The sequence below is a fragment of the Zootoca vivipara genome, chromosome 7 (genome assembly GCF_963506605.1).
Source record: "Zootoca vivipara chromosome 7, rZooViv1.1, whole genome shotgun sequence".
NCBI lineage: Eukaryota > Metazoa > Chordata > Lepidosauria > Squamata > Lacertidae > Zootoca > Zootoca vivipara.
The window spans coordinates 7193012-7219623 of NC_083282.1; the positions used below are offsets into that span (position 1 = coordinate 7193012).

The 26612-nt window shown below is 42.4% G+C and overlaps 1 protein-coding gene across 1 annotated transcript in view; it reads left to right on the top strand.

Annotated features, from left to right (window-relative positions):
- Nucleotides 1–4880: 4880 nt before the first annotated feature.
- The window catches only part of XPR1 (xenotropic and polytropic retrovirus receptor 1), a 105959-nt gene continuing 84227 nt past the window's right edge, over nucleotides 4881–26612 (top strand). Inside the window, exons 1-2 of the mRNA XM_035124297.2 lie at nucleotides 4881–5191; nucleotides 16710–16761. Coding sequence (XP_034980188.1) covers nucleotides 5123–5191; nucleotides 16710–16761 — 121 coding nt within the window. The 5' untranslated portion in view covers nucleotides 4881–5122. The remainder of the gene's footprint in view (nucleotides 5192–16709; nucleotides 16762–26612) is intronic.

Sequence of the window (26612 nt, forward strand, 5' to 3'; positions counted from 1 at the left end):
AATAGATTATTGTATTTTAATATTCTGTTGGAAGCCGCCCAGAGTGGCTGGGGAAACCCAGCCAGATGGGCAGGGTATAAATAATAATAATAATAATAATAATTATTAGTGAAAGATTGGCAGCATGGTCCTATGTACCAACCATTTCAGTGGGGAGTGCTTTAGGATTTGGTTCAAAACCCCTAAATGGACAGATCTTGAAGGTACCCCACCACTGCTGACTCTACCCAGAGACTTACCACCCAGAATAGACTGGTGGAAAACTACCTGGGCTGGCGCAAGACATTTTGGCACTTGAGTTGAACCACAAAACGATGACCCTCCTCGGCAGGGATGAAGGAGTGAGAGAAGCCTACTGCTAGCACAAATCAGCTGCTGGAGGGGATGAAAAGGGTGTAGGGGGTGGGTTTGTGTCAGGGAAGATGTGGAACTGAATCCAAAATAAAGTTCTACCAGCAAAAGGCATTAATATACCGCCCATTGAACTTAAAGGTGGACCATAAACCATTGGCCCCCGCAAATCTCTTACCAGTGTGCTCAAAGGAGCATAGCGTTTTATGATCCACTTAATCACAGCATACCCAGGGGGCGAGGCAATTGTAACACTGCAATGTAAATGTACCTTATACAAACATTGTTCCACATACAATACAATAGCATGGCAAACCCCACCCATAACTGGCCTCCCCTTCCGCTACACAACTACGAATTTAACAATTTGATGGCACAAGGGAAAAAACTGTTCCTGTGCCTAGCCGCTTTGGTGTATAGAGTCCTGTAGCGACGTCCAGATGGAAGTAAATCAAACAGATGATGACCGGGATGGAAAGGATCTGCGACAATTCGCTCAGCTCTCTTCCTAGCTCTGATAGTATAAAGCAGGGGTGTCAAACTCAAATTCATCGGGGGCCGCATCAGCAGTTTGGTCACCCTCAAAGGGCCGGTTGTATCTGTAGGACTATGTGTCCACTCTTTATTATCATAAATTATTGTCACTGCATTCAATTATTACTGTTTTTTGTAATAATTAAGTAATAACTAGCTCTGAAAGCAGAAACATAGTCAGAATAATGGCAAGTAGATATTCAAATGTACAATTATTGTACAATTTATTGAAAAATGATTTTTGGTAACTGCACTGGGTGGTGGAGGCTTGCTAGGGTTTCATGCAGGACCTTTGCAGAGCTACTAGTACCTGGAGATGCTGGGGTCCTTCTGCATGCAGGACAGATGTTCTGCCAGTGAGCCACCACCCTTCACCAAAGGGACTGGCTGAGGTTGACTCACTGGAGCTGCTCTCCTGGTTCCAGGGTTTAAGGGCAAGAAGTATAAAGCAGCATCCTATGTTTCTGAGGAGAGGGAGGGGAGGGAGGGAGGGAGGGAGGGAGGGAGGGAGGAAGGAAGGAAGGAAGAAAGAAAGAAAAGAGTGAGCAGGAGGGAGAGAGGAAGGAAAGAGGTGAGAGAAAGAAGAGTAGGAAAGAAGGAATAAAGAAGGAAAGAAAAAGAAAGAGGGAGAGAAGACAGAGATAAAGAAGGAAGGAAGGAGAGGGAAAGAAAGAATAAGAACGAGAGAGAGGAAGAAAGAAAGGGAAGGGGGGGTCGCCGCCTTGATTCAGCGCCAGAAAAGAGCGCGAAGGGACCCAGGGGCAAAAAGCATTTCCCATGCAGCATGAGGCAGCGGGTGTCCGTTTTAGGAGAAGTGCGTAAAGCCTCAGAGTTGCACGTTCGTGAGGCTGAGCCGCTGCTGAGCTCACGTTCATGAGGCTGAGCCGCGGCAGGAGGAGGAGGAGGAGGTGAGGCAAGCGGAGGAGGAGGCGGCGGCTTGCCGGGTTGGTGCCCGGCAGCGCTGTGCGGAGAGTCCCGAGCCTCTGGGACGCAGCAGTGCTCTGTAGCACTTTGAATCCTCCTCCTCCTCCACGTGGCGCTGCTGGGTGCTTTGTCTGTGCTTCAGCAGCAGCAGCAGCAGCAGCAGCAGCAGCTGTTTCCAGGCGCCGAGCCATGGCAGGAGGAGGAGGATTCAAAGTGCTACAGAGCACTGCTGCGTCGCAGAGGCTCGGGACTCTCCGTGTGGCGCTGCCGGGCGCTGACCCTGCAAGCTGCCTCCTCCTCCTGCTGTGGTTCGGGGCACTCCACGCAGCGCTGCTCCGGCCACCTTTCTACCCCCCCGGCCCCAGCTGTTTGTCAGCGCTTTGTCGGCGCGGCGCTTCAGCAGCAAGGTCCCGCTGGTTGGGGCGCTCGGCGGACCACATGACGAGGTCTGGCGGGCCGGATTTGGCCCGCGGGCCTTGTGTTTGACACCCGTGGTATAAAGTGTCTCATGTATGTATATGCATGTATAAATAGATATGCATACGTGTGTGTATACATACTGTATAGGCTTTCCATATGTTAGGAAAATTCCTGACATGTACTGGTTTCTGGGTGTAAAAATGGTATCAGGGGGAAATTATGCCGAAATGGCAAAATGTCAGTTAAAACCCGGTTGTATGGCGGCGCGATGTAAAAAAACAACCCAGATTTGTGTTTGTTCTCAAAAAAAGCTCAACAATTAGGGTGGTTTCCTAGAAAAAGCTCAACAACTTTGCAGGTGTTAGGAATTATGAAATATGGCAACCAGTGCCGGATTTACGTATAAGCTAAACAAGCTATAGCTTAGGTCCCCACTCTCTTGGCCCCCCCAAAAAAAAATTAAAGGAAAAACCAACAATGTACATTTCCAAAATATAAGATAAAAACAAATAAAATAAAACCTACATACAGCAACAGTGTTTTGTAGGCTCCTATGATGTAAGTAGTGTGTGTGTGTGTGTGTGTGTGTGTGTGAGAGAGAGAGAGAGAGAGAGGCGCTGTGGGTTAAACAACAGAGCCTAGAGCTTGCCGATCAGAAGGTCGGCGGTTCAAATCCCCGCAACGGGGTGAGCTCCCATTGCTCAGTCCCTGCTCCTGCCAACCTAGCAGTTCGAAAGCACATCAAAGTGCAAGTAGATAAATAGGTACCGCTCAGGCGGGAAGGTAAACGGCGTTTCCATGTGCTGCTCTGGTTTGCCAGAAGCGGCTTAGTCATGCTGGCCACATGACCTGGAAGCTGTACGCCGGCTCCCTCGGCCAATAACTCGAGATGAGCGCCACAACCCCACAGTCGGTCACAACTGGACCTAATGGTCAGGAGTCCCTTTACTTTTACCTATGATGTAAGTAATGGGGCCTCTCTGCTCCCTAAAATATCACTGGTTTGCTCATTTCTATATCAATTACTTTGATAAAATACATATTTTGCTATGTGCAAATGGCTTTAGATACCTATTAGTTCCATAAATTACCATATATCATATATTCAACACAAAAAAACAGTGACAATTTGTTGTTGACAAAGGACAGCTGGACATATAAAGGGCCCCATTACCTTCACTAGCTTAGGGCCTCATCAAACCTAAATCCGGCTCTGATGGCAACCCTATTATATATATCAAGGTCCCCAAACTAAGGCCCGGGGGCCGGATGCGGCCCAATCGCCTTCTAAATCCAGCCCGCGGATGGTCCAGGAATCAGCATGTTTTTACATGAATAGAATGTGTCCTTTTATTTAAAATGCATCTCTGGGTTATTTGTGGGGCCTGCCTGGTGTTTTTACATGAGTAGAATGTGTCCTTTTATTTAAAATGCATCTCTGGGTTATTTGTAGGGCACAGGAATTAGTTCATTCCCCCCCCCCCAAAAAAAAACTATAGTCCGGCTCCCCACAAGGTCTGAGGGACAGTGGACCGGCCCCCTGCTGAAAAAGTTTGCCAACCCCTAGTTACAGGACGTAGTCACTTTTTTAAAAAAAAAAATCCTTCCAGTAGCACCTTAGAGACCAATAAGTTTGTAATAGGTATGATAGGTATGAGCTTTCGTGTGCATGCACACTTCTTCAGAAGTGTGCATGCACACGAAAGCTCACACCTATGACAAACTTAGTTGGTCTCTAAGGTGCTACTGGAAGGATTTTTTTTTGACTGTTATATATGCGTGTGTGTGTGTATGTGTACACACTTTTGAGAAGTGAGGTTATTACCCCTCTATTAATGTCCATGCCAGGTCGCTCAACCATTGATTTGTGTCCTTTCTTTTAGCAGATCCAAGATGACCAGGTAACAGCAAAAACTGCAAGGTTTTCAGCGGGAGCAATGAGAATAAGACCCATTATTTGATTATTGATGTCAGTCTCCAAAATGTATTTTCTGTAATCAACGTGTGTTTTTTAACCTCTACCTACATATTCTGTTCTTTTTTTGCTATGGCTAGTGGCTGATGCAAATAAAGATTCATCTGATTCTCTCTCTCTCTATATATATACATATACACGCGCACACATTTATACCGGCATATAGAATAATCCCCCCGCCTGTATTAAAAAAACCATTTACGAATTGCAGCGTGTTCGGGAAGGGAGCGCTAAAAGGCTGCAGCAGTCGCTAAAGAGACGCTCCCCGCAGGCTGCGAAATCCCAATCCAAGTTCCACCGCAGCGGAACCTCGGGGGAAAGGGGCGTGTCCCTCTCGCCTCGGCGGCGAAGGCGAAGGCGAAGGGGCGTATCGCTTTGGCAAGGGGGGGCGGAGTCGACCCCGCCCCCTTCCGCCCCGCTTCCTTAGGGTGGTGCGCGCAGGCGGGGGAAGGAGCGGTGGGCGTGGCCCACAGCGGAGCCTTTTCCCCTTCTCTCTCTCTCGGGGCGGGGGAGGGGGGCGGTTACCTCGGCGATGACGTCAGCCCCGGCCTAGGGATGGGGAGGCGGGCTCAGCGGGGCGGAGAGGCAAAATGGCGGCGGAGGCGGCGGGCGCCGCTACTGCCTCAGGGGCGCCGGAGGAGGTTGCGGGGCCGCGGCGGGCGGTGGTGGCGGCGGCGCTGAGGAGACCCTGAGCGAGGCGGGGACGAGCGGCGGCGCGCTTAGTGCCGGTGGGCTGCTGCTGCTGCTGCCGGGAAGGGCGGCGCGCGCGTGCCTGTCTGAGGGGTCTCATGTGCGGCGGCGGCGGCGGCGGCGGCGGTGGTCCTTCGCCCTCAGGAGGAGGAGAAAGAGGCGCCTCATCCCGGCGCTGCGTCCGCTGAGCCGGCTCCCCGGGCGGGCAGGCGGCGTGAAGGCGGCAGGATGAAGTTCGCCGAGCACCTTTCCGCGCACATCACCCCGGAGTGGAGGAAGCAGTACATTCAGTATGAGGTACGGTAGCTGCTGCTGCTGCCCTTGTGAGGGGTGTCGAGGGGGGGGGCGCAGCGAAGGGGAGGGGTGGGGTGGGGAGAACGAATGGCTGCGAGGGGTCTGTGTGTGGTTGTGAGGGGTGCGCATAGAGCGGTGTTTTGGGCTTCGGAGGAGCCGTAGAGGAGAAACAAGGGGTCTTTGTGGGTGGGGGGCGGTGGGGTGGGGGGGAAGTCACCCCGGGCAGGGAAGGGCGTCTGGGTTAGGATATGGATGCGCAAGGCTGAAAAGTACGGGTGGGTGGGTGTGAGAAAACAGGAGAGGCGAAAGCGCTTGTTTTCCCGGGGGGGGGGAACAGCTCCCAATTTATCTTTCCCATCCCCCCCACCCCCAATTCTAGGATATCCGCGGATGCTCGGGTGGCCCGCTGCGCCCCCAGCGCAAAACGCCCCCGCCCCCCTTGGTGCGCCGCATTCTGCCCCCCCCCGGACTTGGCTCGGGTCCCTCCCATCTCTCGCGCGCGAGCCAAGTTTGCGGCGCTGCCGTGCAAGGTGGTGGTGCAGCTGCAGCTTCGACCCTCCTCACCTGCCTCGTTGCATTTAGTCTCTTCTTCCACGGATTTCCTGAAAGCACACATACATATTTGTGTCTCTCTCTTTCTCCTTACCCCCATGGCAATCCGCTTCGGGAAACTTGGCACTGAGGCTTTTGGGGGAATGAATATGTGTGTCCTCTTTGCCGTGGGGAAGGAGCAGAAGCCCAAGCAGCCTCCCTCCCTCCTTTGTTGAATGGTGCAAGGCCAGTCTCCTCCGCTACTGGAATTTTATTATTTTTTAATGGCTGCAAAGCCCCTGTATCAGTGCTGTGATAGAACATTGCAGGGTTGAGGGTAGAGAGGAACTGTAAAGGTTATCTGGGAAGCGCTTGGGAAGGAAGCTAGGTGGCACCCTATCCCAGGGTTATCAATACCCTCCAATTCTGACACTTGGAATTTTCCATATCAATTGTTTGTAACTGTCCTTGATCAGATGTCCGAGTTACTATATACCAATGGCCTAGTGTTGCTTAACCGAATTTTGAGAATTCGCCTGTGTTGGGCGTGAGGACAGTGTGTGAGGATCTGAGTGTGAGCTGTCCTGGTGGGTGTGGTGATTCCTGGAAGTGGTTCAAGGAGACTGGTTGCCAGGCCCATAGCATCAAACTAGATACCGTATGTGAAGGCCTGCAAAAATACAACCCCTCCCTTCTTTTCTGGACCCTCTCATCCCTACTCCTCATATTTCTTTGAGCTGGCTTTAATGTCTATAGTTTGCCTCAAAGATTTTATCTTCCTTCTGTCAGTACCTTCTGTTGCAGTTTGATTATTCATTGTGTTTTATCCCTTTGAGGTTTTCTCTAATAATGCAACACCTTTCCATTTGTCATATCTGTGGCATGGATTTTCTCCAAAAAGTAATCAACTGTACAAGCCAAGCAAGTATCCACCTAGAGTCCTTGTTTTTGTGAGTCTTGGTCACTCTGTCTTTTGTGGTTTTTATTTGGGTTAGGCAGTGTTCTAGAATTTATAAAATATATCTAGGCATTTATTCCTACAGTTTCCATTGTTTGTGTTTGTACTGACTTCAAGTCCATATAAGGAATATAGTATAAGCATGAATGCAAGTATTTCAAGACTGAATTGACCATATATTTAGTCAGGTGTTTCAGCTCACCATGTATCTATATAAATATTCAAAAAAGGTCACATGTCATTAATTAGTTACCCTTTTGAAATTTGTTCTTGTTTCTTGTTTGCTTAGGGGAAAATAATAGCTTCACAAAATGCCTGATAAGCTTTATAGAGCATGTTCTTAGTAAGTTTCCCATACAAAGGCTTGGGTTTTAGCAAGAGCTTAGATTCCCTTGGATTGTCTGCTGTCCTGTCATTTTCACTTGGAGTCTCCAAATCAGCCTATGATTTTCACTGACATTGGAATTTGAGAAAGGGCAAGTGGCTGTTACAGCTATCTTTCTTAAAGGACAGCACTGAAGCTTTGGGTGTAACATCTCAAATTTAGATGCATGGGGATCTTAGTAGGAAAATCATACACATTGCATTTACCCCTACAAGTAAACAAGGACGAGAGACCTTTTTTATTTTATGTAGTCTCCGTAAGTGTGAAAAGCAGCTCAATGGCTGTGAGAACTTTATTTCAAATGGTCTTTTAGATGGCCTGAAATGCTCAGTTGACTTTTGCCTAATGCATAAGTAGCTTTTCAGCACCACTGTCAGTTCTCTGCATGCAACAGCTTGGAATTATATTCAGTCCGGTAGACACTGAACAGAATGCGTCAATGTAGTTTTGCGATAGCTCCTCCTAGAAATGAAGTAATGAAGAATATTGCTACATTAGTGTTGAGAATAATTAGATTTGGCATATTCATAGTGGTGCTCCTATCAGAAGGAATTACTGTATACATGCAATGGCATGTATTTTTCTAGAACTCTATTTTTCTGTGAAGTGTTTAATGGCATCTGCTGTAACAGCTGGAGATTATTATGCCCATGTGTTTGCCCCCACCCTGGTTGAGGTTTGTAGAGGGTGCAACGGGGAGACAATAACTTTCAGGAGGGTTGAATTGGTCTAGAAATTGCCAGCTGTGATCCTGCTTTGGAGTTTTATGGGGACATGGATTCTGTAAGGATCTTGAAGGCAAACTATGCCTTTATTTGTACCTTTGTTAATATAAACTACTCAGATTCTGCAGCTTAAGGAAAACTCAGATAACCTTATCTATTTGTCAAAGACAACTTAGAAAAAGCTATTTTTTATTTTTATTGTTTAAGAAGTTCTTACACACACACACACACACACACACACACAATAAATCACATTAGATAGGCCATAGTGGAAATATGCACATGTGATCGGCGCTTCGCGCACACGCAGAAGAGGTGCTCTGTTTACAATCTGCTCGGGGAGCGACTGGCTCCCCAAAACCAATTGAGGTCATAAACGGAGGTACCACTGTATCTGTCCCAAATTAGAAGCTTGTTTTACATCAAAAGTTCTTCATAGGAAGAAGAAACTAAACATAGGTCTTTGGCAGGTTACCTCAAGTTTATGAAACAATCGCTTCTCCTAAAAAGGGGTTGGTATAGTTTGTGGTTATAGTGTGGCATGAACAACTGGGTTCAAATACCTATTTAGCGCAAAGCGTAGAGGCAGGACTTGGGCTGATAGCACATGCTTGGCTTAACCTATCTCACAGGGTTGTTATGATAAAAAGGGAGGACTATCCCTGGAGCCCTGATCAAATTCTACAAAGGATGGGCTAAAAAACTCTGCTGCTGCAACTTTACTCTCCCATTCATGCTTAAGTAACCCAGTTGCTGTTCCAAGGAAAGCTGGTTTCTGTGACTTGCTATACGTTAAGCAACATTTGTCTAGCATCTCTGGTCTTTTGCATAATTTTGTTTTTATTAGTCATGAGAAGAAACAAGGAGTTTATGCCTGGGCATAGAAGTGATTGCCTCCAATAGACAAGCCAGTGCCCCCTCAGGCTACTGAGTCTTCACCAGGCATTGCATGTTCATGCTTCAAACATACTTCATTCAACAACAAGGTGCTGATTTAAACATTAAAGCTCTAGAGAAGCTGCTTTATAGCCAGTGCCAAGTTCCATATTTTTTCTGTGCTCATGCTGCATCATCATGCACATTCTAACCCTGCATACCTCCAGCACAGATTAATATTAATAATATTTGTGAATGTGTTGAAGAGGATGCAAACAATTTTAGCTGTAAAGTAGCCCACTGCAGGAACAGATGGGGGATGACCAGGTTCTAAAAATCAATACCATTTGAAAAAGCTCTGCATCTTAATAACATGTTGTTGTTGGACCCCTGCCATCAACACTGACATGCCACAGAGTTTCCACCCTGAGAGCTGATATAGCACTGTGGCTGGAAGACTAGTTGCGAACTGTCTGATTTGGACTTTGCCTCTGCCATGAACTTGTTAGTAGCTTTCAGCAAACTCAATCTGTTTAGTCTCTGCTCTGCAAACCCCATCTCATAAGGTTGTTATCACATATATCCAGTTCTTTTTTAAAATTCTGTTTACTGCTTGTGAAATTCAGCTTGAGTTCTTTATCTACTTTATAGCCATCTTGCTTGCAGCTTCAAGACATGCAATTCCCTAACCTGGGTCTGTTATTAAAGTGTTAAAAAAGTTGGGAGGTCCGGTTATGGATCTGTGGCATGATGGAGGGTTTGGCCTTTACTGTTCTTTTTTTGTGGGCTAGTTACTTGGCACTGTTAATTGTTTTAACCCCCATTAGCCAGTGCCAGTGGCCTGAAATGATGGAAGTCGTAGTCTATAACATCTGGAGGGCACCACATTGGATACTTGGTCTACTCCCACTCTAGTGCCTAATGGATTTCTGGTGAAATCTCAAGTCTGGTGACTGGAACCCTGTCCCCCAGCTTTTGGTTCTGGAGGGATTTCAATATCTGTCAAGGCTGTCTTGTCCGGTTTGGCTCAGGATGTCAACCATGACAAGTGTGGAATTGTCCCAGTATGGTATTAGCCCAGCACATTTAGCAGGGTTTCAGCCAAGTCCTTCATAGAGAGCCTTTATGAATCGGCGTTGCATTGTGGCATGGCTTAATTGTGTCACAAAAGACTTGTTTCAAATATCCTTTATGTTTTATTGCTGAATGTAGAGCAGATGCATACAGTTAACAAAATTATTATTTTCTATAGTGCAGGTCACCGGTGTTTTGAGGCCAGTGGGCACTTTTGGAATTTTGAGGAAATGTTGAGGGTGCTAGTTGCAAAAGGACTTGTGTGTGTGTGTGTGTGTGTGTGTGTGTGTGTGTAGCATAATGGCTGCCACTTCTAAAAGGGAAGAAGAACCAACAGGACCACAAAATTCTGAGGGTGTGGCCTCTGTGAGGTATCCTGTGGAAAAAGGCACCTACATCAGCCAGAGCCACACTTGCTCACAGAGAAGGTCTTTGCCACCTCTTAACTGTTCAGAACAGATGAGAGCATGGGCATCCGATTCTGGCATCTAGTGAAATGGGGGCATAGTTAAGGGGATGTCTATGAGATGCTGAACAATTGATGACAGGAATGTGGCAGGAAGAGCAAACTGCTCCTCGTGTATTGTGGATTTTTGAGAGTTTTTTTCTGACACCTTTTGTGGGCTCCACAGTGAGTGCTGGTGGGCACACTGACACATGAGCACCATGTTTGTGATCCCTGCTCTATAATCTGCTGGCACATGAGATGGGAGTAGATTTAGTCACTTTTGCAATCAATGAACACAGTAGATTAGGTATATACATATGTTTTCATTTTCTCAGCCTATACTTCGTTAGAATGGAACATAACTGATACACTGCTCTTCTTCATGATATTGTAGAAAAGACATTTATCTTGACTGACTCCATATGGAGGCAGCAGTCTGTAGAAGGGGAGACAGAAGGTTTCATGAATGCGTTGGCTTATTTTGATTTAAGACTGAAGAGGTAAAAATGAGACAACTCATTCTCACAAATTACAATTTTTATACTGACTCTTTATTGCCCACCCCTACACTTAATTCGAACTCATCAGTATTTGATTCTATGCCTATAGGTTACGTGGTGAATTCTGAATGCCAAGTTAGGGTGACTTTTTGCCAAATCTGTAGCTCAGTTTGTTAAATCTGAGTTACAGAACTAATTTGAGGTGTGATGTGTACTGAACTTTTAAAGGAAATTCTTAGAATGTGTGTGAAAATATGCATAGAGTGTCAAACATGGAAAATTTGTATGATGTCTAAGTACCTGTTTTATTTAAAATTAATGTGTAGAATTTGCACGGTGTAAATAACAAAGAAGCCAGACTACAGGAATTTACCTAAATTGAAGAATTGTTTGATTTTGAAGGGTCACTGTAGATTTTGCAATGTCAAAAGGACACATGAAAAACACTAAAGCATTAAAATAGCATCCCAACTAATATTTGCTGCACTGCCTTGCCCTGTCCAGACAGCTGGTGGGATAACTCTTTTTTTAAGTACAGTAGCTATGAATGCAAATTCAATCCTAGGGGATTTGCTTGACAGTTTCTTGAGCATTAGCTTGCTGAGGTCCAAAAACCAGATGATGTGCTAATGGATCCAATGCCTTAGACTGTATTTTGTCACTTTTTCTGTTCTCTCCATTTGAAAGGAAAGTGCTGTTTCCATTTCTCCTATGCCATTTTGAGGTGTACACCCCTCTCTCTTTTCATGCATTTCGGTCTAACTCTGTGAACTTTGCACTCCTTTTGATTACATTATATCTTTCAGACTTGATAATTTTCCCCACAAATTTTGACGAGAGTTGCTGTTGAGGATTGTGAAGCAGTATTGGAGGGTGAGGAAATAGGAAGTGATAAGGAACAGGGACTGCAGGTGGTCCTTTCCTTTGACTAATATATTTCTCATTAGCATCCTCCCGTCTTGAGCCCAATTTTTTAAACTTATAGCAGATAATGCCAATGATTTCAAAATTTCTCTAATTATAAGTAAAGGCTAAAGACTAGTTTTTGTGATAATGATAATAATCCTGTACAACATGTTTTCCATGTTCCATAAGTTAAGTAAGGAAATGTAAGTAAGTAAGTAAGGAAATGGTGCAAATAATCCTAAATATGCTTTTTAGAACAATCTTGCATTGTAGATGGTTGGGCTAGATGGCCTTTCCAACTCTACAATTCTATTAAATTCTGTGATTCTATGACTGATCAGTGCAGTTCTCAGGATGAGCAATGCAAGTGCAATGTTAGTTGGAGCTTAGCAGTGTGAATTACTACTATAAGGTGTGAAGCTTGGCGTGCTAAATAAAAAAATCTTATGCTGTGGACTGCAGCTCCAACTCTCCTTTTTCTCGTTCCTTAATTTCTCTAGAGGTCTGTCTGACTTGATATAAAGTAAGGCAAGGAAAAATAGGTGATGGAGCATTGGGGGTAACATGTCTACAAGTGAGGAAATTAAGCAGTGGGTTCCTAGTGTTACTTTGTGTGTGTGTGTGTGTGTGTGTGTGTGTGTGTGTGTGTAATGATGTAAAATCCTTGAAATAAAATTTTGGGAAGCAGTTAATACATAAATCAGGATACTGACTTGGGGAATGAACTTAATGGTGTTCATTTGCTAAACCTTTTTTACCTGATTTATGTATTAACTGCTTCCCAACATTTTATTTCAAGGATTATGCAGCATTACACACACACACACACACACACACACAAAGTAACACTAGGAACCCACTGCTTAATTTCCTCACTTGTAGACATGTTACCCCCAATGCTCCATCACCTATTTTTCCTCATTACTCTTTAACAAAGAAATATTTGGCTTTTTGTATCTGCTTTGCAAAATTACAAACTTTAGTTGACAGGGTGTGCAGCAACCACAAAATTCTGTTTGGACTCCAACTGGGTGCTTCAGAAAACAGACCAGTTCAGTCTCAAGCACTTTGGAGGCTATCTGATTTGGAAAAACAAATCTATTGCGGTAGGGCTGGGCGATATCTGGTTTTCAACATCATGATATATATCACCAGCTAAACATCACTATATACCAATATATCAAGATGTCTGAAATAAGGATGGAGCTATAGAAAGGGATTGGCTGGCTTCATGGTTTTTCCTGCATTGAGATTTTTGCCAGCGCCTGCTCTTGTGATTCGCTGCCTCTTGCAGTAGTTAATAGTGGTGCATGAATTTAGAGAAGCATTGGTTGGCTTCACGTTTCCCCCCACATTGTGATTTTAGCATAGCACACAAACATGCACACATACATTGTGATTCACAATATATTGGCAGATCAAAAATTCACGATATGGACTTTGAACCAGTTTGAGATGATATATTGCCCAGCCCTACCTGTCAGTTACACAAGAGTGATTCCTTCCTCCTTTCCCCATTCTGGAGTCTTCCCTTGCTTAGGGAGCAATGTTTCTTTTTGCAGACACACTGCACAGTCTGAATGTCCGAAGTGCCACCAGTGAGAAATTGCTTTGTCTCTGACAGGTCCTGAATCTGTTCAGAGCAGCCTGCTTTGATTATTGATTTTGGATTTTTTCCAAATCTAATGCACATACCTAGTTAGCAGTTTTTAATAGCTATTTTGCCTCTACTGTTTGTGTCTCTCTAATTGTGGCTTCTGGCCATTCATTACTTTCTTCTTGGGATCAGAGTTTAGGTAAAGACTAAAGTTGGATTTGTCAGACTAAAGTCCATAGTCCTACGGTGTTTACAAGTAATCAAGACTAATTCTCCAGCAGTTTCAGTAGCATGAATCTGGTTGATTTAAATCACCAAGGGGTAAAAACATTTTCTACACATTAAAATAATTCCTAAACATTCAGGTTGCTATAATGATAGAAACATACTGACAAAGCAGTACTAACTCTGAGCCAATTGTAGAGATCAGGTACCATAGTTGCTAAGCATAATAGACAGAGAAAGTCACCCAGATGGCTTAGTGGATAAAACCTATGGTGACCTGCCAGTCCTTGACTCCCAGTGCCCAGCTATAATATATCGGTAAGCACATGGGTTAATGTGCAGTATGACGACAGGCAAGGATGTTTTCCCCAACTATGTTACAAAGGGAAGCAGCGTAAAAGCAGCTTTTTGTACGAATATCATCAGTTCAATTTTACATGTTTGCATTAAGTTGATATTTCATTTAAAGCCAGGTTATCTCAAAGGGATGCCAATGATAACTGAAATGTGTTTTTTTTTAATCCCATTTTTAATAGTTCAAGAAATTAACCATTTTTATTCCTCCTGGTGGGAACTCAGTGACTTAGCCATACTTGCAACTGATGCAGTTCCAACCATTTCACCACCCACTGTTCCTTTTTTTAGATTACCATTCTGTTGGCTATACCTGCCTTTTATTTTAACAACTCACCTGGTACATATGGGTGACCTGTCATTCCATGCTAGTGAGTGAAGTGTTGGAGGGATGGACTTTTCCAGTGCACTTATGTCAGGTTGCTTGATTTCAAAAGCTAGCCATGGAAGAAGGAAAGTTTATTTTTCTTCAGTAAAACACATTAAAAAAAATTCTTCCGTAACCAGCATGGGAATGCAGTTAAATGTTGTTGTTGTTAGCAGAAGAGTAACTTTTGCAGGCATATTGACAAGGCAGCCAACTTGGCAACAATGAATATACTTTTAAATCAGGGAAACAAGATTAAAGAGTTGGATGGCTCTATCGTGATATGTGTGGCATTTTTCCTATGCAGAATTAAGAGTGCTTAAGCCTTTTGAAATTGATAGACTTAATTGCATGTAAGCCTAAGTCTGTGTTGGGTCAAGCAGAGCAGCATGAGATGGAAGGGTAGATCTGTGAAAATGGAACTTTTTGGAATGTGGTATTAAGAGTTACTGGTAACTCCAGAAGAGGTTTGTGCTTTTTGGCCTTGTGAGGGCGGGAGAGGAACTTTTATGTTGCTTGCCCATCACTCCTTTACAAGGATACACTGCTGTAAGAAGCCAGTGAAATTGAGTGTATTACCTAGGTGTTTGGCAAAGAGTGAAGGTGACCAGAAAGTAACAGAATTTGTAGATTGTGTTGTGCTTGTAGTAATTTTCTGAGTTCTGCATATGAATTAATGCTGACACGCTTAAATTGTTGTGAAGAGACTTCAATGCACTCGAATACCCTGCCTCTTCTGGAATAGCATGGGTTCTATGTAGGTTTGCTCAAAAGTAAGCCCCAGTGAATTCACCGAGCTTGTTCTAAGCTACGCCTGTGTGAAGTTGTAGCCTAAACGTGCATGAAAAGAAAGGTGGCAGAAGTTTTGCAGGGATAAAAGGTGCTGGTTATTTTTCTTCTTTCAGCTCCCTGCTGAAAATTGTTTTTGCAGGCACTGTCAGTCACTTGGTTATCATACAGTGGTACCTCGGGTTGTGGACCCGATCTGTTCCGGGGTGCCGTTCACATCCCGAAAAGTCTGCAACCCGAGTGGTGCTTTTGTGCATGCGTGAAAGCACGATAGAACGCTTCTGCACATGCATAAACGGCGAAACCCGGAAATAAACACTTCCGGGTCCGCCGTGTTCATAAGCTGGAAAAACGCAACCCGCAGCGGACGCAACATGAGGTATCACTGTACTTTCAAAGTCCTGTGTGGTTTCAAACTGTATCAGCTAAAGTCATGGTGATATCAGGTGATAGGAAGCTCTGCCGAACTGTCAGAATGGCCTACATGGGTTATGGGCATAGCTGCCAAGTTATCCCTTTTTTCAGGGATTTTCCATTATGCTGAATAGGATTCCTCGCGAGAAAAGGGAAAACTTGGCAGCTATGGTTATGGGACCTAAGCACCCACCTGCTGGCTAGGAAGGGTTCCCCACACCTGACCCATTTTTTAATATTTAATTTTACTTGTATTTACCGTAGTAAACAAAGCTAAAAAGTTGAAGTTTTCAAGCTTGCCCAATAAATAATGCATAAATTTTATACAAGTGTATATTGTCTGCCTTTCATAGAAAGCCCTTTTGGCTGAAATACATTGGGCTGTCAATAAACATTCTGCATTCTGAGACGTAATCTTTTTTTTAATGTTTCATTTGGATGCTTTCTGATGGGTTTGTGTGTGTGTTTCTTAGTTTATGTTGAATGTCTGAGTACAGTGAAGAAGGTAAAGGGCATATCGAGTTTTATATGTTAAACAGATTATGGCAATGAGACCTCAGCTATTCAGGAACTAGGTTGCATATGATTTAAAAGCTAATGTTTACGTAGGTTAGCCTTGCTTTTAATGCAGGCACCTCTGATCATCTTGAGGCTTTCAGGAGTCCTTCACACCCAAAGTTGGTACCATGTTTCTGGAACAGCCCAAAGCCAAGCTTGTTGAGCCCTAAGCATGCACAGGATGTGCTTTCCTTGCATGCAGTTGTTGCATCCTGGGGAGCAATAGACAAACTGTAGCTTTGCAAAAACAACAGTGTGTTGTAATTAGAAAGCCTGGACTTTCACCAAATAACGGAGCTGTGACATGGCTGCATCACAGTTGTCTTGTAAACTGGATTGAATTGATCTCTGTTGTAACACAATTTTGCCAGGAAATAAGTGACCTTACTGATTTTAATAATAATATCTTGACTTTCTTTTCAAAAGCTACGTTATTGCAGTGCTGCATAATGCTAATATAATCTGAGATAATCCCCATTTGCTATATTCCAACTAATCCTGAGGCAATCTGTTAAACACTTACTTGAATAACGCTACTTAGAAAATGGAGAATCTTAGAAGCCTAGCAGCTTCCTTGCTCTATAAGTCTATGCAGCAAGTTGTTGCCTGTACTACATGTTTTTGGTAAATGTGCAGTATTTATTTAATTTTTGATACTGCAAAAATGTGTAATGAAATAAAAGTTCACATTCCATGTCAGCCTGGAGGCATAAAAGAACTTTCATTGCTACTTGATTTTAGATAGATTGACCAAAGTGATTGAATGTGTTTTGTGCTTACAAATGTAACTCTTCCCCCCTCTTTTTTTTTGCAGGCTTTCAAGGAGATGCTGTATGCAGCTCAGGACCAGGCCCCTTCCATAGAAGGTAAGTGAGCTAATTCTTCCCTTAGCATTTAGAATTGGAGCTTCCAAAGTGGCTGCATAATAAGTCGGAGGCTATATTACATTTATGTTCTTGCATAATCTTAAAATTTCTATGATCTTCCCATTTTGTTTTCAAAATCCAATTCAGTCTAGTTATTGCTCCTTTACATAGGGAAAAGGGTGGGGTGGGAGAAGAGTTGCCAAGAGTAAAAATGAGGAAAGATAGGTAGTTAGAGGTCTATGTGATCACTGAATGGTAGTCAAAACATTCCAGGAAAGTTTCTCCTATTTTCATTTGGAAGTGTATTAGATATGCTGTTAGACGTTTCACAACCTGGCATGCTTTTAGTCACTCTGCAATCATTGGAAGGCCTTGGATTTCTATTTTGATAGAATGAGTGTAGTCACTTAATTCCTCCCTCAAAAAAAAAAAAGTTGAGTCCAAATCATTATGAGGTAGCACAAGATTAATTTTGCCACCCCCATTGCCGTAACCAAAGATACTCTATGTTGTGGCTTAATTTAAAGTGGGTTGCAAAAACCTCACTATGACCATGCCAAAAGAAAGAAGAAAAAAAAATGGAGCCCCAAATGCATGTTTGGGTTAAAGATGCTTCTGGGTCTAAAAAGGTTGAAGACTGTTAATGGAAAACATTCTTTTGATGTAGCCTTTGCCATCTGTAATTTCTTGCAAGCAAAGAGTCAAAGCTATCAATCTCTGTGTTATACAGCAAAATGAGATAGGTAACCATATGGTGAATAAACTGTTTTTAAAAAATGCATTCTAATAGCCAATTCGAATATTTCCAAAATGGAATGAGCCATTAGGTATATCTGTAGATCAAGTTTGGATAACCTCTGGTTTAGGGGCAGAATATGGACCTCAAGATTGCTGTATCTGGCTCCTGGAACACACCCCAGAGGTGTATGAGGGTAAAATATACATCTATTGCTCTGGTCTCTTTTGCTTCTGGCCCCGCTCACCACTGGCATAGCAAACTGAGGTTCTGCCCCCCCCCCCAAATCCTGGCTATTCCCATGCAGAGTAAGATGAGTGGGTCAGTGTTGAACTGGCAAAAGGTATGAACTGGAAACAGGTATCCAGTGTGAGAATTCTGGGTCTCATACTGTTCAGCATGATTGATGGTGGTAGAATGGCCACTTGCCAGCAACTTGAAAGACTTTTTATTCACTAGAGTAAAGATGGTGAATCTTTGGCCCTCCAGGAGTTGGACTCTTCACTCCCATCAGTTCCAGCCAGTGTGGCCCATGGTCGGTAATGAATGCAGTTGTAGTCTATCTGGAAGGCCCCCCACCCCACCCCACCTCACCTCACTATTGCTACCCTAGAGGAAAAGCTAAATATTGATAAAGGGAGAGCTAATTTGATAAGAATGAAATTTAGAAAGCACAGATTTAAAGTATTGCACACAGACCGGAGAGAAGAACTATGGTTGTAAGCCTTTACGGATTGGTGTGATTTATTAGCTAAAGCTTTAATCACATATTAGTTAATTAGGAAATAGCTAGCCTTACTGAAGAGAATTTCTTTCTTTCTTTCGTTCGTTCGTACAGGCAACCCCCATTTTGCCCGGGGGTTATGTTCTGGGTCATGACATGTGTCAGAGTGTGCATAAGCCTGCCCCTGGCCCTTTATGCCCCCACCCTCTTCTTTGAATACACAAAAAACAAGTTACGTTGAGTTCTGAGATTTTTTTGGGTACCCCTTAGACTAACAAATCTTCATTATGGCATTGTGGACTAGAGTCTCCTTTACATGAGACGCGTGAAGCATGCTCAGATGATAGGTATATACACATATAGAAGTAGTTGGGGAAATGTGAGCAATGAGGTCAGATGAAAACTGGGAGATTGAATCTAAGCACTGCCAGTTTTTCTGGGAACATACCTGCTAAACTTGTAAATTACAGACTTTCCTCTTCAAAGTGATTCCCTACCCCCCGCAAATTAAAGGGGTAGTGAGTTGTCTGTAACATTGCTAAATAGAACCTAAGCACTGTCCAGTGTTACTGGGTTAGTCAGTTGCAAACGGAGTATTGCATTTCAAAGCTGTAAGCAGCATGATCTGTTCTGTGCCCCCCCTCTAAACTCTTCATATTAAAGGGTAGTCACAATGAGTTTTTGCTCTTCCAGAAATAGAACTGCAGTTATTTGAACAAAGGGAACAATAAATCTGATGGTGATGCACCCAACTTGGTGGCTTGTGGTGTTTTCCCCCCCTGGAAAATAAAAATGATGTGTTTTTTTTCCACCATTGCTTTCTGTGCTGGCTATGGATTCACCAAATGCTGAATCTGACTGGACATCTAATGTTTTAGTTTCAGTCTTTAGGAACATTTGTTGATCGCAGTAGCAGGGCTCTTCTCTCAATTGCCTCTTCCTCCATTGGCCATCTTTATTTGTGTGGAAAACAAGTTCCTTGATTGGATAAACTACTGCTCCCCCCCCCAAGCTATGCTGTAATCCTGATGTTAAAATTCATTGCAGTCTTTTGAATCTGCAATTGTTTAATCTCTTTTGTTTCCCTTGCCGCAAATTGGTGGTCAAAAAATTCCAGTGCTGCTTTATGCAGGCGGTATAATTCTTATTTCATTATCCCAGGAACTATGAGAAGCAGAAAGGCTTTTCATACAATAAGGCACAAGTGTTTCCTATAATAAGGTGTTGCACACATTGTTAGCTGACCACACACAACCTTCTGCAAGAATGTTCTTGTGAGCTATTGTTCCTTTGGGCATAATCAGTTGTATTCATGACATCCTTCTGCCCTATCACTTTTGAAGCAGTCAAGTGATGCTGTCAACAAGGATATGAAATAAATCAAACATTTTGTTTTAAAGAAAAAGAAGGTAAAGAGATACAAAAGTAACTTAACTTTCCTAAACTTTTTTGTCTTTACATTATCAAACTACTACAATTTACCTCCACATGTTGACTACCTAACATCCCATATGGCCTCTAATGCCCATAGTAGATGAACATAGATTCAGAGGTACTTGTTTGAAGTTTGAAAACTTGCTGGTGTCCCATGGCTCTTCCCAGCTTCATCTTCTTAGAATGCCTATTTTTGTTTTATAAAGTCAACATATGATTTACCGGTAAATGAGTGTAGTGGATTTCCTTTGGGAACTAACTTTTTTAAAAGTGTGTGGCAGTGTTTATTGCCTTGGGTCAAGAGAAGGCTTAGGGGTTAGTAGGAAGTGTTTCAACAAATGAATGAAATCTAATTAGTGCAGAGCAAATTGTATTTTGCTCTTTTGCCCCTAAGAAAGTCTGGTTACTGGACACTGACTGATTCTCTTTACTTGGTTAGCAGATATGCTTTTAACTCCCCAAGCTTCTTGGAATTCAGCTCTTTTCTGTGGCAGTGAAGTGAAATGTCTGTAAATTATTCATTCTGATTATGTGCCTGAATGGCCAGGGTCCACACTTGATATTTTCCAAGGATCTTTGTTCTAAAGAGTTCATGCTGAATGTTTTAAAATTGGCATTAAGGGTGGGGGAGATAACTCACTGTCCTTTGGGTTTTGTGACCAGAACCAGCACATCTGACAGCATTCTCTTTGTAGTCCATATAAACAACAATTTTGATTATGTTTGGTATTTTTTCTGTTCGTTCATGCATAATTGCTTGCATTAAGCAGATATTTTCCCCTTGCAGTTAAAAGATCTTGATGATTAAATGTGAATGACTAGCCCCAGAAGAGACTGACTCAAATAAACAGTATGTAAATATGCCCCCAAACAACCAGAGGGAGTGTGGCAATGGAGGAAATGAGATGAAGACAAAGGAAATTGTCTATAAAAAGTATATGAGATGACTGTACTGGGAAGAGAAGTCAGTGATACGTATACATGTTGTCTGAGTTGGCACCGTTTCCATTAGCAGAAGCTTTTTTTTTAAATGCTGGCAGTGTGCTCTTAACTTGGAGGTAGAATGTTAAAGCACACTTGTAAATAAGCTTACAAAAGTGATTAGCTGACAGGTTTTTTTTTAAAAAAAATATAAGCCCTGGTTTCTTCTCCTTCATGGCAGCATGAAAATGCAGGATGTTGGTCTCATAACAAGCTAGTTTTTTTTTTAAATTCTACCAAGTGGGCTAGCAGAAGAGGACTGGGTTTCTCATCTACCAGCCTGTCTACTTGTCTGGATGGAATTCCTTGTTGCCTGTGACTAATAGGCAAGTTAAATGCAACACTACTGATTTGGATGACCTTAAGCAGAATGAAGTTTGATGGATTCTTTTTAGGTTTGTTTTTTGATTGATTAAAACAAATGCTGTCATCTTCTTGTGATTTCATTCCCCCTTCAGTTAAAAATCCTGTGAACTAAGCCAACTGTTCGCTTTGATTGTGATGGTATGCAGGTAATGAGAAAACCTGAGTGGTAATTCTGCACTTTGGTGGCAAGTTTTTGCAGAGGTTCCTCTGTGCAGGAGCATGAAACACTTCCTCTCCTCACATGCCCCCTAAATCTGCTCTGGAGGGTTGGGAGAACCCCCAGAACATATTGCTACATGCATTGTAGCAAAAATTGCTCTAGAAGGCAAATTGCTGCAGTTGTTGGACAGTCGTCAAGAATGCCTCTTCACATGCTTTTGCTATTGAAATACTGCGCATGAATGGAACTATCCAAGAGATATGTTTTGTTAACCTTAAAGTTTTACCTGCTTGGGCCCTATACCCCTCATAGGCTACCACTGCTTCTTTAAGAACTTAAGAAAAGCCTGCTGGATCAGGCCAGTGGTCCACAGTGGTATTAAAAAATGCATTGGAAAATCTCATAGATGGTTCAGGTGTGCTAACAGGGCTACATTGGCCATTAGAGGTAAATCTGGATTGATTGCAAATGAAAAAAACTGTGCATGAACTATCAAACATGTAGCAGTTAGGATCTATCCAACATACCGTGTTTCTCTGAAAATAAGCCATACCCCGAAAATAAGCCATAGTGATAGGCAGTTTAACCTTGTAGGTTAAACTGTACCATACTTAATAAAAAAAAATAAGACATCCCCTGAAAATAAGCCACAGTGGTTTTTTTTTTTGAGGAAAGATAAATATAAGACAGTGTCTTATTTTTGGAGAAACACGGTAGACACTGGAGAGACCTCTTTAGAAAAAGAGGTTTGGGGCCTTGTAGAGACCCCCACTCTCACTGAAAACTGTGAAGGACTTGCAGGAGTCCAAAACTAGTCTTAAGAACCCCTTTCAGGGATGCCTTACCTGGCACCTCCAAGAACCCCTCTGACCCCATTCAGAGCCCTGTTGTGAGCCCTGATTCACACACACACACACACACACACACACACGTCCTTAGGAGCAAATCACAGCAATACAAACACAACACACAGGCTAATAGTTAGTAGAAAATATATAATAGAATAATGATATTCAAATGATAGTAATAAGCCAATCTAAGTTCATATGTACAATATAACATTGGTAGTGAGGACCGTCAAGCCGTGTGTTCAGAACAGATGTCTAAGGACAGTCTCTCAGTAGTCTTTCAAAGGTTTTAACAGAAGACGCCTCAAAAGTTTCAAAAGTAAAGTCTCTCAATAGTCTTTCAAAATTTTAGGAGCAAAGACAGAAACAGACCTGGACAGAAAGTGTAGCTATCCCATTGCTATATATTAAATCATATTAATTTCCTAACTGTTTGAGTTGGGAAGAGAGGTTTTTAAGAGAATTGTATGTAATCTGTGCTAGCTAATGTTAAATATGCTATAGCAGCATAGGATAGACTTGGAATCCTACTCCCAGGGGTGTGTGTTGCACTGTAGCATATTCACATGAACAGTAGGTTTGCTGCCACCGTGTTTGAATACATCTGGTCTCACACTCATGCAACTAATCAATCATGAAGTGATAAGCCACACGGGTACCTGTCCTTATGTCCCCTTCACATTGTGAAGGATAAATGAGAGAGAATTAAAGAAGAGGTTGCCGGGTTTAGCTGTCTGCACATAGTTGCAGCCTGCCAAGAATCTGGATTATGGCTGTAGTCCATACTGATTTTCCCTCCTGGTTTTGATGTCAGTTTTATATTTCCATTATCGTGTGCATATGGTGATGATCCACAGCTGGTGTACCTAATAGTGACTTGCTTCATTTTTAAAATTTGTAGTTTTGTTTGGCATTCAACATGAACAACACCTCTTGGTGATAAGACAGCATATCTAACTTTTTTGTTCTTGTTGCCTGCTTTAAATGCCTCTTAACAGATTGCTGCAAAAGCTCAGTTTTAGTGGTGATCTGTGGAAGACATGCATTAGCACATTTATGTGCTAAAATGTAATTAATGTTGAAAGGGGTGCTAATCTCTGCTAAGACTTGCCCAATTGCAAATACTAGTAAAAAGCATTGATTAGACATGGGATTTACTTCCTGGAGCCATAAAAGCAGAGACTACTGTAACCCAGCTGTGAAATGAGTTGCTGATTCAAGCATTCTGATTCCGATTAAAGGTTTTTGGTTTTTTGGGGTTTAAAATTTTATTTACAAGAAGTGCTTCTTCTCAAAATCTGATTTTAAAGCTAATCACAATACAAGTCCCTAAGTCTGATTTTAGAGTTTGCCCCGAACCATCTGGAACAGATTTGGGAAACACGGGTAGAGGACAGGGAGTGGAGTTCTGTTGGGCAAGCAAAAATCCTTGCACTGATGTAATGAGTTAATTGGATACTGCCCAATGTAATCTTACATCTTATATTCATGTATTTTTAAAGTTTTTGTCAAAAAAAAATCATTACACTACTTGAGCTAAAGGTTACCAGGTAGGCTAGCTTGTGGTGGTTTTCCTGGTTGAGAACAATATAATCTGTTGGTTAACCATTACCCAATACCAAAAGGCTACTGTGCAGATTTCCCTAAAACTATAATCCTAAAACATTTGCTTCAGAGGTTGATTCACTGACCACCTAAAGTAAATAGTTAGATGGGGATGGGGAAATGGGGATCTGAGAGGGTAACAAACATTAAATTGGTGAAGATCAGTTGGCATGTTAAATAAAAAAATTCCTTCAGTAGCACCTTAAAGACCAACTAAGTTTTTATTTTGGTATGAGCTTTCGTGTGCATGCACACTTCTTCAGTTGGCATGTTAGTTCCAGAGAATGGAAGGCAAAAACCTGGCTCTCTTGTTGTACCAGTTTCCTTATGATCTTTGCCAGCTGTTGTGTTGATATTTTTTTATCATCTCTATAAATGTTTACATTCCCTTTTCCTGCTATATGAAAAATGTTCATGAAGGATTACAATTCCTGCAGTGGGTAAACAGAATAATTTGGAATATTTGCAATCAATTGTAAAGATAATCTTCACTTACACCATACACCACAGTAAGTTCCTTTGTGTTCAGTTGAGCTTGCTAGTCTCATTGCATTCAAAGATAGAACAAATGCTGAAATAAACACATGAATTGGAAGGTCAAAATTTATCCTAAATGTAGAGCAGTACAATGATGTTACAAGTATTGTAGCAAAATGAGTTAATGTATCATCAGGTGGATTGTACTAAGATCCATAGTAAAATGGCAGAATATTTTTCCATTGGATGGTGTTTTAAGTGAAATAGCCCAAGGTAGTAATAATCTGCTGCTACTGAGAGCTAGTACAGTGGTACCTCTAGTTACGAACTTAATTCGTTCCGGAGGTCCATTCTTGTTGTTGTTTAGTCATTTAGTCGTGTCCGACTCTTCGTGACCCCATGGACCATAGCACGCCAGGCACTCCTGTCTTGCACTGCCTCCCGCAGTTTGGACAAACTCATGTTCGTAGCTTCGAGAACACTGTCCAACCATCTTGTCCTCTGTCGTCCCCTTCTCCTAGTGCCCTCCATCTTTCCCAACAGCAAGGTCTTTTCCAAGGATTCTTCTCTTCTCATGAGGTGGCCAAAGTATTGGAGCCTCAGCTTCACGATCTGTCCTTCCAGGGAGCACTCAGGGCTGATTTCCTTCAGAATGGATAGGTTTGATCTTCTTGCAGTCCATGGGACTCTCAAGAGTCTCCTCCAGCACCATAATTCAAAAGCATCAATTCTTCGGCGATCAGCCTTCTTTATGGTCCAGCTCTCACTTCCATACATCACTACTGGGAAAACCATAGCTTTAACTATACGGACCTTTGTTGGCAAGGTCCATTCTTAACCTGAAACAATTATTAACTAGAGGCATGTTTTTGCTAATGGGGCCTCTTGCTGCCGCTGCGCTGCTAGCACACAATTTCCGTTCTCATCCTGGGGCAAAGTTCTCAACTCAGTAACTCTTCCAGGTTAGTGGAGTTTGTAACCTGAGGCGTTTGTAACTCGAGGTACCACTGTATAGATCATGGCTAAGAGACAGAACACATCCATTCTAATTAGACATGCTTAAGGAATTTGATTCTTGTAGATTTCAGTATGAACTGATCTGATCTGCAGCTCCTGAATTAATGTAGAGATTGCAGCTTAATTATCCACAGGCTTGTGGAGCTCTAATGCAGTTCCTGGCTGAAACTCCCCTCCATCCTCAATTAAATTGCATTTAAAATGTGCACTTCAAAGTTTCCATGCAGGTAAAAGTCAGTGAAAATCTTGTATTGGTGCAAATTCTGGATAAAGTTTGCAAACGCACCTGATGCTATTCTATGTATTACTGTCTTTTAAGCTTCTTGGAATGAAATTAATTGATTGTGATAATTGTTTTGCTTAATTGATTCCCCCAAATAGCCAATATATATTGTGCAGTAGAAGACATTACCACATGCTAAAAAGAGCATTGTTGCTCAAACAGATTAATTATATTGTTTTACCTCCATGCACTTATGTTTTCAAGCCACAGTGATGCAGATAGATGATGGGAAATGATTGCAATCAATGGTGATATTTATTGAACTCTAGTAAATATGTCTTCTCTAAAATGCTTTATGCCAGGGGTAGGAGACCTGTGGCCCTCCAGCTGTTCCTGGACTACAACTCACATAATCTCTGACCATTGAGCACGTTACCTGGGGTTGATGGGGGTTGGAGTCCAACAATGTCAGGAGGGCTACAGATTTTCCTTTATCCATTTGGATCCAGTGATCCATGAAGTCTTCTGGCAGCAATGGCCTGTGTTTTTCCCCTCTTGCCCATGCCTGCTGGAAAAATCTTAACCTGTTCCCTTGAATTCTTTTCGAAAACTTAAACTGCTAAATAAGCTGTTGGGATCACTTTTTGTTTTTCTTCATCCAACCTGTGGGGAAATTGTGTGCAAAACTTCAGACAGCTCCAGCTTCCAAAACTTAAATAACTTGTTCATCCTCTAACATGTCAGCGGTTATCTGCCTAGGCAGCTTCCAGTCAGCAGAATTCAAAGAGAGGGTGCAATGCTTCCCTTAATACCATGCTCCTTTTTATTTTCAAAGAGTTTCAGATATGTTGCATTTGTGAAGATATTTACTTGTAACTGGTTGCTTATCTCAGTCTTTCAGGCACTGAGAATCTGTATATTGATGTAAAACTGGGGGTGATGGGTATGGGCAACTAGGAAATAAACTAGTCTTTTTGGTTTGTTATTTAGGATCAAAAACTTGAGTAGACTGCATTTGTGTACTTGGAAATTAATTTCTTTTGCAGTTTATGAAGGGTGAAATCTAAAGCTGTTCTGAACATCACTGAAAACTATTTGTAACAATGAAGATTGTTAAGTGAGCTTTGGAATCCGAGAATGAATAAACTCTGACCTTAATTAGAACCAGACTGATGTCTTTAATACAGAAATTTATGTTCATGAAAAAATATTAGTTAACTAGAGCTTGCTTTCACTTTTAACATGTTGACAGAGATCAGCTTAGTCCTTCCTTTTGTTAT